This window comes from Schistocerca nitens, chromosome 3 (genome assembly GCF_023898315.1).
Source record: "Schistocerca nitens isolate TAMUIC-IGC-003100 chromosome 3, iqSchNite1.1, whole genome shotgun sequence".
NCBI lineage: Eukaryota > Metazoa > Arthropoda > Insecta > Orthoptera > Acrididae > Schistocerca > Schistocerca nitens.
Genome location: NC_064616.1, coordinates 859860886 through 859874903, shown reverse-complemented (window position 1 = coordinate 859874903; position 14018 = coordinate 859860886). Strand labels below are relative to the sequence as shown.

The 14018-nt window shown below is 32.9% G+C and overlaps 1 protein-coding gene across 1 annotated transcript in view; it reads right to left on the bottom strand.

Annotated features, from left to right (window-relative positions):
* LOC126248891 (variant-surface-glycoprotein phospholipase C-like) overlaps window positions 1-14018 on the bottom strand; it is a 67620-nt gene that overhangs the window by 14750 nt on the left and 38852 nt on the right. The window contains exon 4 of the mRNA XM_049950352.1: window positions 7889-8119. Coding sequence (XP_049806309.1) covers window positions 7889-8119 — 231 coding nt within the window. The remainder of the gene's footprint in view (window positions 1-7888; window positions 8120-14018) is intronic.

Below are 14018 nucleotides of genomic sequence, written 5' to 3'. Positions count from 1 at the left end.
AGCACAGCATGTAAAATTATTTGGGGTACAGCTGGGTAACAAGTTAAAATCGAGTCAACATATGGTAAAACATGAAAAAAAGAAGCTCAATTCAACATTTTATGTCTGAAGAAGTATTTTCCACTATGCTGGCCTAAAAGTCAAGATTGATGGCCGATTTTAAATATTTCCATTCAATATTGTCTTATGAAATTATTTTCTAGGGCGGCATACGTAAGTAAATAAAGTGTCTATCTATCAGAAATGAGCAGTAAGAATATTGTGTAAAGCAGATAATCAAACATCTTGTAGAAGCCTTTTCAAGGACCTAAGAATCGTTATACTTACTTCCCAATACATTTATCCTTAATGGTTTTTGTTGCTGATAATGAAAATCAGTTTAATTAAACTGGGATGTACACAGTCACAATACAAGACACAAAAACTATTTACAGGTAAACTTAACCTTTTTCTCCAGGAATTATAATGGAATTGTGTATGCCAGTGGTAATATATTGAACAAGGTCTTGTGTAACATAAAGATAAGAAATTGGAAATTCTACAAAATCAAAAGAAAACACACTTCTGGCACTCTTCTAACAAACTGTCTGAATATTCAGATCGAAAATTTCTGTTAGCTACATGTCATGTAGCAGAGTTTGTTATAAAGCTGTATGACAAGCAATACTTTAATATAAATGACTCGTTAATAGATGTAAAAATCTTCACTGTGATAAATGCCATTGTCTCAAGTGAATATTATGATACTAATAGCACATAAACAGCAGCTATACACTGATGAACCAAAACATTGTGACCACCTACTTAAAAATATGTTGGTCCATTTCTGGAACACAATTTAGCAGTGATTCTGCATGCCATGGATTCAACAAGTACTTGATAGGTTTCCAGACGTTTGGGTCACCAGATGCCTAAGCGCAAGTCACACACTTACTGTAATTTATGGGTGGTTGGTTTGTGGGTGCAGAGCTGGTGCTGGATAGTGTGCCAGTTGGGTTTCATCAGATTCAGATAAGCTGAATTTGATGGCCAAGACATCAATGTGAATTCACTATATTGCCCTTCAAACCATTGCAGCATGATCCTGGCCATGCAACATGGACATTTATCCATGCCAGCACTGTTCAGGAAGACATCAAGCACAAAGCATTACAGGTGGTCCCTAATAATGTTCCCATAGTCCCCAGCTGCTCATGGTGCCTTCAGTTATTACCACAGGTCCCATGGAAGGCGAAGTGAATAGCCCCCCCTAACGTAATACTGCTCCCACTCTAACAATATTTGTTTATGGTGCATCTAAATTTTTATAACTTTTTGCTTTAAAATTTTCACATATTGGTACTATATTTTCTGTATATGTATAGTAAAGTGTGATATACTGGAGGTTGAAGTACTTTGCATTCTATGTGAGCAATGTATGTAAAATACTATGTAAATTTTTTATTACATTAAATAATTTTCTGATGTCATTTTGTATTTTAAAATATTTGTGTGTATAAACTGTTCATGTTTATCTAAATTTGACAACTGCAAGAAATGGTCATGCTTAGGAACAATGTAACAAATAGATGTTATGTAAAAGCTAGTGTGCTTTTGTTTGAAATGAAAGTGGCTCTGGGGTCTGGAAAAGGTGACAAGGGCAAATTGGCGTGCTACCTAGAGCGAGCGCAAGAAGTAAGTCACACAGTCTTTAGACAGCAGTGATTGAGGCAACATCCTTGTGGTGCAGGAGAAGCTTTGCTTGCAGATTTGCACAAAAATGCATCCAACGAAGACTGCAAATTATGGCATAACTGCAGGTTGTTGGGCTACTGCACATAAAATTGAACAATGCCAAGAAGAGAAACTGAGCTCATACAGCATGGTACATGCAGGCTGTACTGTGGATAGTTAGCCACCATAATTGTTCACTACACCCAAGCCTACAGACACTAGATAAGAAGTTTTTGGTATTCTACTTTTGTACAGTGTGAACCATTAATTTAACCTGTGTTTTATTATTGAATAAAACTGGTTCACCTTGTTGTTTCATCCTAATCATACATCTATATAGGGTTCCTTCCTGATGTTTGATTAATGTGAGTATCCTGTTTTGCGGACTTATGAAGTGCTAAGTTAATATAAAGAGGCACCATTTAAATTTTTTTGTGTAAATAATGAGAGTAATAGCTTTTGAAAGTAAATTCCAGTAAGAAAGAGGTTTTCTTGTAGTGAAATGTTCAGTATAAAAAATGTGTGTTTTAGCATCTAAATATTTTCGTATTTAAGTTTATTGGTTATGGAAAGTGCTTTTCTAAAGGCCCCCCTGGCCAAAATTCTTTTTAGCTTCCTTGAAGTTATCTACTGGGCTTTTCCTCTTTTAAAAGCGTAATGTATAAGGGCATAGTAGAAATTCCAGTGTGTGCACCAACATAGTTTACGTGGAGTAATATTTATTTGAAGAAGCAACTTAAACGGTAGCAAGATAATGGATTCACTGCAGGACTCAGTGTATCATCATCTCCAAAAGGATCCAACGGATGCAGTACAAAGGAAGACATCTGCACTCCTCAAATACAGACAATTTGCATAACATCTTAAAAAGATAATATAATAAGAGCTCATATATTATTTTTTGTACAGATTGCCTGAGGATGCACCGATAAGTGGTGCGAAACTGGTCACAGATTTAATAAAAATCATTGATACAGCCAGTGCAGAATTTTCTTTGGAAAAATGTCGAAGTCTGGCTGTGGTTGTCCACCCTACAAAACAACGCCTTAAAAAGAGCTTACAAGTACAAGCACCAGTTCCACCACGGTAGCCCTTTGTCTCCAATAGCAGCTAACCTTTTTATGGAAGACTTCGAGGAAAAAGCATTTCACTCAGCAATGTTGAAAACTAAATTTTTCTGGAGATATGCAGGTGACACCTTCATAGTATGGCCACATGGGGCACCAACGCTATGCTTCCGACATTTTTGGAATACCTTAATTCCCTCCATCCAGACATTTGCCTCACTACGGAAGTGAACAGACATGGAGTCCTTCTGTTCTTAGATATCTTGGTCCGCAGAAAAGAAGACGGTTCCTTGGGTCACAGTGTGTTTAATAAACCAACACTGACTTATATGTATAAGCTACAAGCTACCACAACCTATATCAATACAGTGGCATACTACAGACCCTCATCATAGTACCAGAGTTATCTCATATGCAAGGAGCTTATCAGCAGAGATAAGTCATCTTTGCTCTGTGTTTGTACAAAATGGGTATCCTGATAAACAGATCCATAGTACATTTCAACCTGTGCACACTGAAGCTCAAGACCAGCCAGAAGAAATGGAGAACTCCATGAGGATAGTTTTTCTACCCAATGTTGGTGGCATGTCCTTTAGGACTGGCAGGTTGTTGAATAAACATCAAATAAAATGGGTCTTCTGATCAAAGTCTGTTTTGAAGACAAATCATTGAACATTGAGCACTGAAGAATCTCATTACACTAGGCTATGTTATCCTGCATAACATTACATCACAAAATATTAATCAGACTTATTTTTCAGATTAAAATTAAAATTTATGAAGGATGCAAAAGCTAGCAAAATGGAAACAAAATGAAAATACTTGTGAACTAAAAGATTGGATAATATAGAGAATATAATAGACACACAGCACCAGAATTTAAGTATATATTTATGGCTTACTTCTTTAATTGTCTCCTTAGAGCAAAAAATAATGACCGAAAACAATACTTGTGATATTTGTTTATTTATTTATTTTGTGTGAAGTAATTTTGCTAACACATGTTATTGGTAGAATTTTCAAAATTGAACTTAAGAAAGAGAAAAGAACTCAGGTTCATGACATTTTTGGTGAAGATAATGCACGACTAGAACTTCTGAATAAGAATTTAGAAAATTCTGTACATTCAGAAAATCAAACGATTGTCAGAACAATTTATGAGAAAAATGACAACAGTTATAAGCGTTTTAGGTAAAATAGTTACACTTTAGTCAAGCAAATGACTGAAACAAACAATAAAATTTCTGAAAAATACAATAATATTTCTGAAAGTTTTGGTAATTTATGTACAGAAGTTACTGAAACAAACAATCGAATTCCTGGAAGCTATGACAGTTTAGTAAATGATTTGAGAAACCAGATTTCTGAAAGCTTTAATGATGTAAAAAGTGAGTTAGGGAAACAAATGTTTGAAAGTTTTAATGATATAAAAATTTTGTATAGTAATAATTTTTAGTGTACAGAGAAGAGCTGAATTGCCAGGTAAGTGCATTTCAAGATGAACTGAAAGGTTGGTTTTCAACTGTAAATTCAAAACTCAAAGGAAAAATCATAAACATGTAATATAATGTTCAGGGTGATCTAAAAGTAACTGAATTGGAAGTTAAAGTGACACTGTAGATAATGCTGAAAATTCCAATGTAATTCATACAAAGGAATATTTAGTTAGCTTACATGGTGATGTAGTTGCAGCAGACAATGTTGATTTTCTTACTTTAAAAGACAATTTTGTATCTGTGAAAGGTAAAAATCAGTTACTTGAGTCATTCAGCAAGTGAATTTTCAACATTAAATACAGGAAGTTATGTAAAATCCAAATTTGTGTAACAAATTTGTTTGGAAAAAATTATCATAATTTTGTGAAATAGTGAAGCTTGACAAGTGGGCAAAGTATCTGGATGTTTTTTGCAACCTGTTTAAACTCAGTTAGAAAGAACTTGATGTGGGTATAGTAAATTATGTTAAATCATTTGAAATGCTTAACAGAATTGAAAAGATAGCTGATCAGAATTTTGCAGTAGTACTGAAGGAAAAGATTACTAAAGTATGTGGATGTAAAGTTATGCTCATCCTGATTAAGCAATTGCATAAACTTTGTTTGATTGTTATATTAGTTGAGGGACTGTCTGGAAAATTTAATGGTGGAAATGTGTGAATTTGACATTGAAATGAAAAAGGTAGCACAGGATGTACTAATTACAAGACTTAAAAACCCTCAGAGAGGTTGTGTGCATTAGGAAAAAAACAATAGTGATGAACATAAACTTCTCTTGCACAGAATTCAAAACATTTGTTAATGAGATTTTAGTGAATGAACTTTTGACTTTACTATGTCATACTAAGGCAGAATCTATGATGCACAATAAATGCTTAACGATTATTTGATTTTAGAATTGTGGTCTGTGCTGTACCCCGCCTGCAAAATTATTATTTTGATTTCAACTTTGTGTATGCTGGTATGTTTTGCAGATTTTGTAACATGAAATTGGTACTAAGGAACATTACTGAACTGAAAACTTATATCCAGAAAGTTCGCTGAGTGGTTAATTAGATAAATTGAGGTGATTGTTGATTGAAAGGTAAACTTTTCACTGGTGGTATTTTTTCATGTGTTAGTTATTGATGAACAGATTTAAATTCTCACATAAAAAATCTTAATTGTGCACTTTTCATTGATAAATTGCATGACACAGGTGTTTCTATGTGACATTTACTGTTTTAGATCATGAAGGTAATGAAGAATGTTGACACTATTAACAACATTTGAGAATGTATGATAATAATGAACAACTGAATATACTTTTATACCATGTGAAAAAGTGAGACAACTGAATAGAACATGCTATGTAATGGGGTTGTAGCACTAAATATTTATTCTGTTTTGACATTACTCTGCAAGGTCAGAAACATATGCTACTATAAATTTGTAGATGGTTTGAGGCACTTATGCCAATGAACAAACAGGAAATGAAAACTGAACATTTATCACTCAAGTTAAGAGTTGCATTTTTCTTAAAAAAAACATTCACTTAAAATTTCAATATGTAATATGATTTTATGTAATCTGTCATTGTAGTTAGCTGCGTAATTGACATTTAATACTATTTTTTATGGTTACATAGAACTTTTGAGTTTTCTCTCATTACTAATACTATCAATTTTGGGATACGTGATTCTGCTTCTCTCTCATTTGTGTCATTTCTACTGTGACAATGCATTCAAACTCATGTTTGAAATTTGGTTCATCTAATATATTACATCCATATTAAAATATCAAGGAAAATACATATTAAGGTTTTAGGGTATCATAATCACTGGAAAATAAATAAGTGTGTATGTTTACATTTAAGTTAGAGTACACTCGCTGTTGTTTGAGTACTATTTGAATACATTTAAACTGTTGAACTGCATACATGAGATACATTTAGTGTCATTGCTGAATGACCATGTCTAGTTTGCCATAAGCTTTGTATAACATTGTTGAGAAATTTCACTTCACACAAATTTTGTCATATTTGTCCATTAACTCAAGTACTTTCAATTCAGTTACTAGGTTAGAAAGTAAATTGTTGTGTCTTGTGTTAGAGAATCTGGTTCTGTGTAGTGATGCCAGAAAGATGTTGTAATGCAAAAAGACGATGACTGGCTCAAGTAAGAGACTACGAACACTGCACTGCAGCAGAAGGACATTGTGCTGTAATAAAGGATGGAAATCAGAATAAAGAGCGGAATATAAGACACTATACATTGTCAAAATTTTTTAATATTCAGTTTTGCAAAATTTTATAATTTATTTTGTACAAAAACTTCATTTTCTTTGGTATTTTACTTGTTGTGTTACAGAATTCCTCCCATATATCCTTGTGTGTGAAATGTGGGTGGTGGGGTTGTGCAATGTAACCAAGTCAATAAGACAACAAGAAATGTATGATACCAGTGAGTATCAATATCTGCAGCTGGATATAAATAACTTCAGATACACACACTTTAATAAATATTAGTTGTTTCATACTTAAATATTCACAGTGTGCATTATTTAAAATATATACCACTGATTAATACGGAAATCATCATAAACTATGATTTTATATTATAATCTGTATTCTTCTTAGTTTTACACAATGTTAGTGGGAATGTGACATGAAATGGACAGCCCTGACAGAAGAGTGACTGTAAAGTGTTTTAGTAATACTGGTAAGGGTGAAAGTATTTTTCATTAACTGTTCAGTGCATGCAAATTTTAGGGACTATAGTTATTTTCAAAGTTCAGAAACTTTATTTGATTGAATAATGATTGGAAGTCACCTGAATACCACAATGCTTTCACCAGTTAATGTTTCTTTCTATCCCAAGACCAGCATAATATAGAAGACAATGTGGCCACCAGTGAAATAACAGTTAAGTAATATTTTATAACTTTAGATGTGGATGAGGGATTTAATGCAACTCAATTATGACAAATTTTCAAATTAAATTTTGAAGACAGATCATTCGATGTTAAGCACTTGAAGACCTCATTTCAACTAGATATGAATTATCAAAGAAAAATCATTTTGTTCGTACATAAAATCAAGAAACAAAGAAAACTACATGCATCCATAGACTAAGTGACTCTGTATGTCCATACTCCTCAATGTATGTAAAGGATGATTTATAATAAATTAGAAAGGAATATGTTAATGCAAATGATGTTTGACCCACTGAAAATAAAGCTACACAAGGCACTGACACAGGAATTTTATTACTTAGTGAATGAATTCATAAATGATGAACTGGTAATTTAAACTGGATAAAATTTATTAATTATCCAACTAAGTATATATAGACCTAGATATTTATTCACAGAATATCATTTTTGTGTTATATCACTACTTATTACTGCAAAGATACTTTAAATTTTTAATATGTTTCCTTTACATCAAACAAATGGTTATCATCTGTATGTCACGACATGAATAAATCATAATTCACAAAAAATGTAAAATTTAGTACATAAACAGGACTTACTTCATGATATATATTTGTTCAAAGTCTTTTGCCAAAGTGATCTAATATTGCAGATAATTAGTCAAGCTATTTAATCAGTTTCTTTATATTACTATACATACCTGTCAACATCTTGTGGAATTGGAGTATAGGGAGTTGCATTGCCACCATAGCAGTGGCGAATGTTAAGGTCTAAGTATCGAATTCCATGTACTAACTGGCCCCAGATATCAGTATCTTGTGTGAGAACATAGTGTCCAATAGGTCCAATTGTAGATTCTCTATTGTAAGTGGCTGAACTGTGTGTTCCAGGGATGAACAAATCAGCAAGAGTCAAGATTTCCAGCTCTGTTCTGTTTAAAGCAAAGTATTCAGAAATTAGAATTTCAGTATCAGATAACAGTAAATTATGAAGAGGATACTATTTTTTTTATTTGGTGAAACTGTTAATCTTGTACATTTATATAACAACAATTGGATATTAAATGTGGATTTTAGTAGTGGCAGCATCATCCATCCACAAAATTTGAAATGTATTAAACTGTATTATACTGATAAGACAGCCCTCTGAAACATCACAGGTTAATGCAATGTTACTAAAAAAGATGATGAAATTAATTTATGACTAGAATATTTTAATTTGTGAATGCTTACAGCAAATTAACATTAGCCCCACCAGGTTGAATTACAATTAAATGTGGCATACCACAGCAGATTGGAAATCATTTGCTGCAGGACACATTTTAAACATGAAAGTGTTTATTTCTGTGTGAGTAAAAGTTTCAAAAATGGGTTGTGAAATTATTGATGGCAGCAAACTATCCACAGAAAAAATTGTTGTTGGAGGCTGCAGCTGTTATGGTGCAAAGACAAGAATTTATATCCATTTTGATATTTCAATCACTCAGTCATTTTGTGAACTTGTAGGGCAACTATTGCTCCTCAAATATGAAAACTGCAGAATGTTAATATTTGGAGTTATCTGTGTGGTAGTAATATTTAAGAACAAAATTGCAAAATTTTTCAAAGTACATTACAATACTCAGTTATTAATGCACAAACAACAAACCAGGCAAGACATATATTTGGATAATATTACACAATTTTCAGTTATAGTAAGCAAAACTTGATTTATTCCAGCTCAAGTAGTTACTTCCAATTGTAAATGTAAGTTATCTAGGATGTCTCTGGCCACTAACAAGCTCTTGCTCCTTAATTATAAAATCCGTGGACTGTCAATATTTTGAGATACCTATATAATAATAACATTTAAGAACAAAATGGCAACATTTTTCAAAGTACATTACAATACTCAGTTGTTACTGTACAAACAACAAACCAGCTAAGAAACATGCTTGGATAATATTAAACAATTTTCAGTTATTGTAAGAAAACTTGATTTTTTCCAATTCAAATAGTTGTTTCTGATTGTAAGTGTAAGTTATAAGGGGAGGCTCTGGCCACTAACAGTTATTAGATTGATTAATGAAACAAAACTATATCAGGTAAGAAAATCAGTGTGTTAACAAACAGGAAGGCAGTATTCTTGCACAATGTAGACACTAATCAGTCAACCAAAGAATTCTTGCATATACTAACTAAAAAGTAGGAAACACACTGTCCTAAAAGCTTGAAACAATTTCTACAAGCAGAGCAAGTTTTACAGATCACACCATTGCAAAGAGTATAAAAATTTTATTTGAGTTTTCAATAGTAAAAGAGTATAAAACAAACAATCAAAACAGTGAACTGAAAAGCATATGACAGAGGAATAGTTAAGGAATTAGTGTAAATTTCCCTTAGAAGTTATCAAAAATAAATGGTAGAGATAAAGATTTCAGTGCATGAGTCACACATATCAACATAAATGAAACTGTTAAAAAAAAAAAAAAAAAAAAAAAGGAGTGCCACAGGGCGCCATTCTTGGGCCCTTTCTGTTCATTATATTTATAAATGATCTGCCTTCCAGATTGCCCTTGATACTGTACTGTATTCAGACAACAGTACATAATTGCTCAGAATACCAACATGGATGAGTTACAGCTGAATGTTGTAATAGCCATAGACAGATGTACCTCCTAGTTTGAGGCTAATGCATTACACAGAAATAGCAGCAAAACAGAAAACATTGTACTTAATTTGAACACCCCCAAGAATGAAAGCAAATCAGTGAAATGTGATCAAAGTCTAAGCTCTAGAATACAGATAAGTTACACTCCAGACTCACATTTGTGGTTTATCTGCTGTACAAGCTGAGAGGCTGTGTAAGTGAAACTGTTGCTGTATGCACACTGTGCTTTTCTCAGTTCCCATATGGTATATGGAATCTAGCTTGGGGGAAACTCACCTGGATCTAAGACTGTATTTAAATGACAAAAATGGCTATCAGATGCATTGCAGGACTCACATCACAAGAATCTTGCAGATATTACTTTAAGGAAATGAATATTATGACAGCACTTAGTTTATATATTTATAGTTGGCTAGTACACATCAAACAAAACCTGAATAATTTTGACCTTAGGATGTCAATACACCATCATAACACTAAACAGACATGCAATTGACAAGCCACATGCTAGACTAGCAAAGGTTCACAACAACTATAAATATGCTGGACTCATATATTTTAACAAACTATCTAAAAATGCCCACTCACTGCCCCTGAATATATTTAAAAGTATAACAACAAAGTGGGTAAAAAGTAGTCTTCTACACATTGAAGAAATTTGAAGAATGTACCATAGATGACTTAAGGGTTGAGATGGGGTTATACAGAATTATAAATTGTAATATTTTATGAAACTACCAGAGTGATATATCAATTTAATGTGACATATTGTATAAGGCAATACAAAGATAAAGTTTATGATTACTATACTTATTTACAGATCATATAGGTACAAAAATATTAACATGATATGCTGATTCATTGCGTTATACTGTATAAGGTTTGGATAAAGTAATCAGTTTGTATAATAATGTACTTTCCCAAAGTAGTTACTTATATGAAAGTCTCCTTGTAACATTATTAGGTAAGGATCCATGTAACTTCACTGAAATGTTGTAATTATAAATGTATTGATTGCATGTAAACATGTTCAAAGGTGAGTAAAAATTCTATACTGTTCTATTCATTTTCAGGTTCCTATACAGGTTCCTGTATTGTGGAAGAAGTGAAAAAAGTAAAGACATTTCTGATAGCTTAAAGCAATAAACCAAACTGCAGCTTATTCCGGGCTCATGTAACACAGTAGGAAGTTAGCGAATCCATTGCAATCTCCAGAGCAGAAGATGATTATGGCATCATGAATTTTGTAATTTAACATTTTTGGAAACAGGAGTATGAATAACCAAACTAAACAAAAAGTTATTAAATGAAGGTGTTTCTTAAGATGTTTAAAAATAACTATCTTCAAATCAATTAATAGGAGATCACTAACTCAAAATCATTATTTACATACATCATCCATACCAGTAACATATAAAATGATAGAATGTTGTAGTTGAAGTCTGACAATTAATTTGATACAGCATTCCACTCAAGTCCTTTGTGTGTCTTTACCTCTGTGTAACTACTCAAAGCCACATGTCACCAATCCTGCTACTTCAAAAAAGAATTACTAGAAATATATGTTGTACCCCTCCAAGGACATCCTGTCATCCATTATTCAAGAAATAAAAATATTACCTCTCCCTGCATTATATGTATTTCAGGTTATCGTCATGTTACACAGTAATTCTCAGCTAACTGAAGGAAACCATTTGAAACATATGTACAAAATTAGACACAAAGAAAATTTAATGCTTCAGAAACATTGTTTAAAACTTTACCAATAGACACCACAGTACATAGAAACAAAAATCTAAAATAAACACAATGGTAGAGATGTACTGAGTATGGAAATGGGTCCACTGAAGAGAAAACTACATGATCTCCCGGTGGAAAAATGTTACTACCCAATGGAGGAATTTATGAATGATGAGATGATCATTTGAACAGTGTGACTATTTAATATCATTGTATTGTAGATAATATAATGTCTGGGAAATGTGGACACTAAGTACTGGCACACTATAAGAAAAACACTTTAATAATATTACTGTACGCAACACAAAACTGTGATTGCAAAAACACTTTTAGAGAATTAAGCAACTGTGTATATCAGAAGACATAAATTGACATGTTTTCATACAATACAATCAGATGATCTATAAATTGTGTGTTATGAGATGAATAAAATGCAACACAACAAATACAATGCAACCAGCATCCACTTGAACCTGCTTACTGTACTCCAGCCTTTGCCTCTCTCTATAATTTTTATCCCCACACTTCTCCTTTTAGCAAACTGATGATCCCTTGATGCCTTAGAATGTGTTCCATCAACTATCTGTTCTGTTACTCAAGTTTTGCTGCAAAATTTCTTTTTTTCTTGTTCTACTCAGTGTCTCCTCATTAGTTATCCAACCTACCCATTCAATTTTCAGTATTCTTCTGTGGCACCATATTTTCAAAGGTTCTATTCTTTTCTTGTCTGAGCTGCTTATTGCCCGCATTTCACTTATGGAAAATGGTACATTATAGTCAAATATCTTCAAAAAAAACCTCCTAACCTTTAAATTAGTGTTTGATATTAACAATTTTTTCTTTTTCACAAAATGTTTTTCTTGCTGTTACCATACCAATCTTCATTTTAAATCCTGTCTACTTTGACCATCATGAGTTAACTTGCTGCTCACATAACAAAACCCATTTACTACTTTAGTCTCTCATTTACTAACTGAATCACTTAAGCATCAGCTGACACTTCAATACCATTCTTTTACTTTTTTGACTATTCATCTTATAACTTCTTTTCAAGGCACAACCTATTCCACTCAATTGTTCTTCCAAAGCCTTTGCCAATTCTGAGTGAATTACTTTCTCACTCCTTTCTCTCTACTTCTACCCTGTCATGCCCTTTGACTCTTATAACTGTAGTCTGATTTCAGTACATGTTGTAGAGAACCTTTTGTTGCCCATATTTTATCTCTGCTGCCTTTACAATTTCAAAGAATGTACTACAGTCAGTATCACCTAAAGCTACATTAAATTTACAAATACTATAAACATAGGAGCATCTTCCCTGAACTTATATTCTAAGACAATTTGATGGGTCAGTATCACTTTGTATGTTTCTAAATTTCTCTGTAACCCAAACAGATCTTCCTTCATGTTGACTTCAATGAGTTTTCTCTTGCTTTTGTAGCTAATTCATGTCAGTGTTTTTTGCTACCATGATTCATTAAACTGATGGTTCAATAATATTCACAATTGCCAGCACTTTTTTTTTGTGTGTGTGTGTGTGTGTGTGTGTGTGTGTGTGTGTGTGTGTGTGTGTGTGTGTGTGTGTGTGTAATTGATATTATTACATTCTTCTTGAAGTTGGAGAGTATTTCACCTGTCTCATATCTTGCATGCCATGTGGAACAGTTTCATCATGATATGTTCTCCCAAGAATCTCTATAATTTTGAGGAAATGTTGTCTACTCCAAGTGCCTTGTTTTGTCTTAGTTGTTTTGGTACTCTAATTTTTCTTGCAATACCATATCTCCCATTTATGATCATTGACTTCTTTGTATATATTCCACCCACCTTTCACCCTTCCGTTTTTTGTTTAGTACTGATCATGTGATCCTTAAATGTTTATACAGAAGCTTCTTTTTTCTCCAAAGTTCTCTTTCATTTTCCTATAGGGTGAATCTGTCTTTCCCATAGTGATGGATGCTTCTACAGTTTATATTTCTCCTCTAGATATTACTACTTTGCCATTTTACACTTGCTGACAATTTCATATTTTTAGATGTTTTTACTCCATTTCCTTGATTTAGTTGCTGCATTTTTATATTTTCTCATTTTGTCTACTACATTTAATACATCATTTGATATCCAATGATTTCTACTGGACCTTTCCATTTTGCTTATTTCATCTTCTGCTGCAATCACTGTTACATCTCTCAAAGCTGCCCACTGGTCTTCCATTGCATCCCTTTCCCCTGTTTCAGACTGCCTTTGCTTAATACTCCCTTAAAACTTTCAACAACCTCTGGTTCTTTCAATTTATCCAAGTCTCATCTCCATAATTTCTTATCTTTCATGTTTGTCTCCCATTTTTACTTCTCTTCCTTTCCATGTCTAATGACATTGTTGTTGATGGGATGTTAAACTCTAATATTCCACTTTTTTCTTCATTTTCCTACTACTGGAAT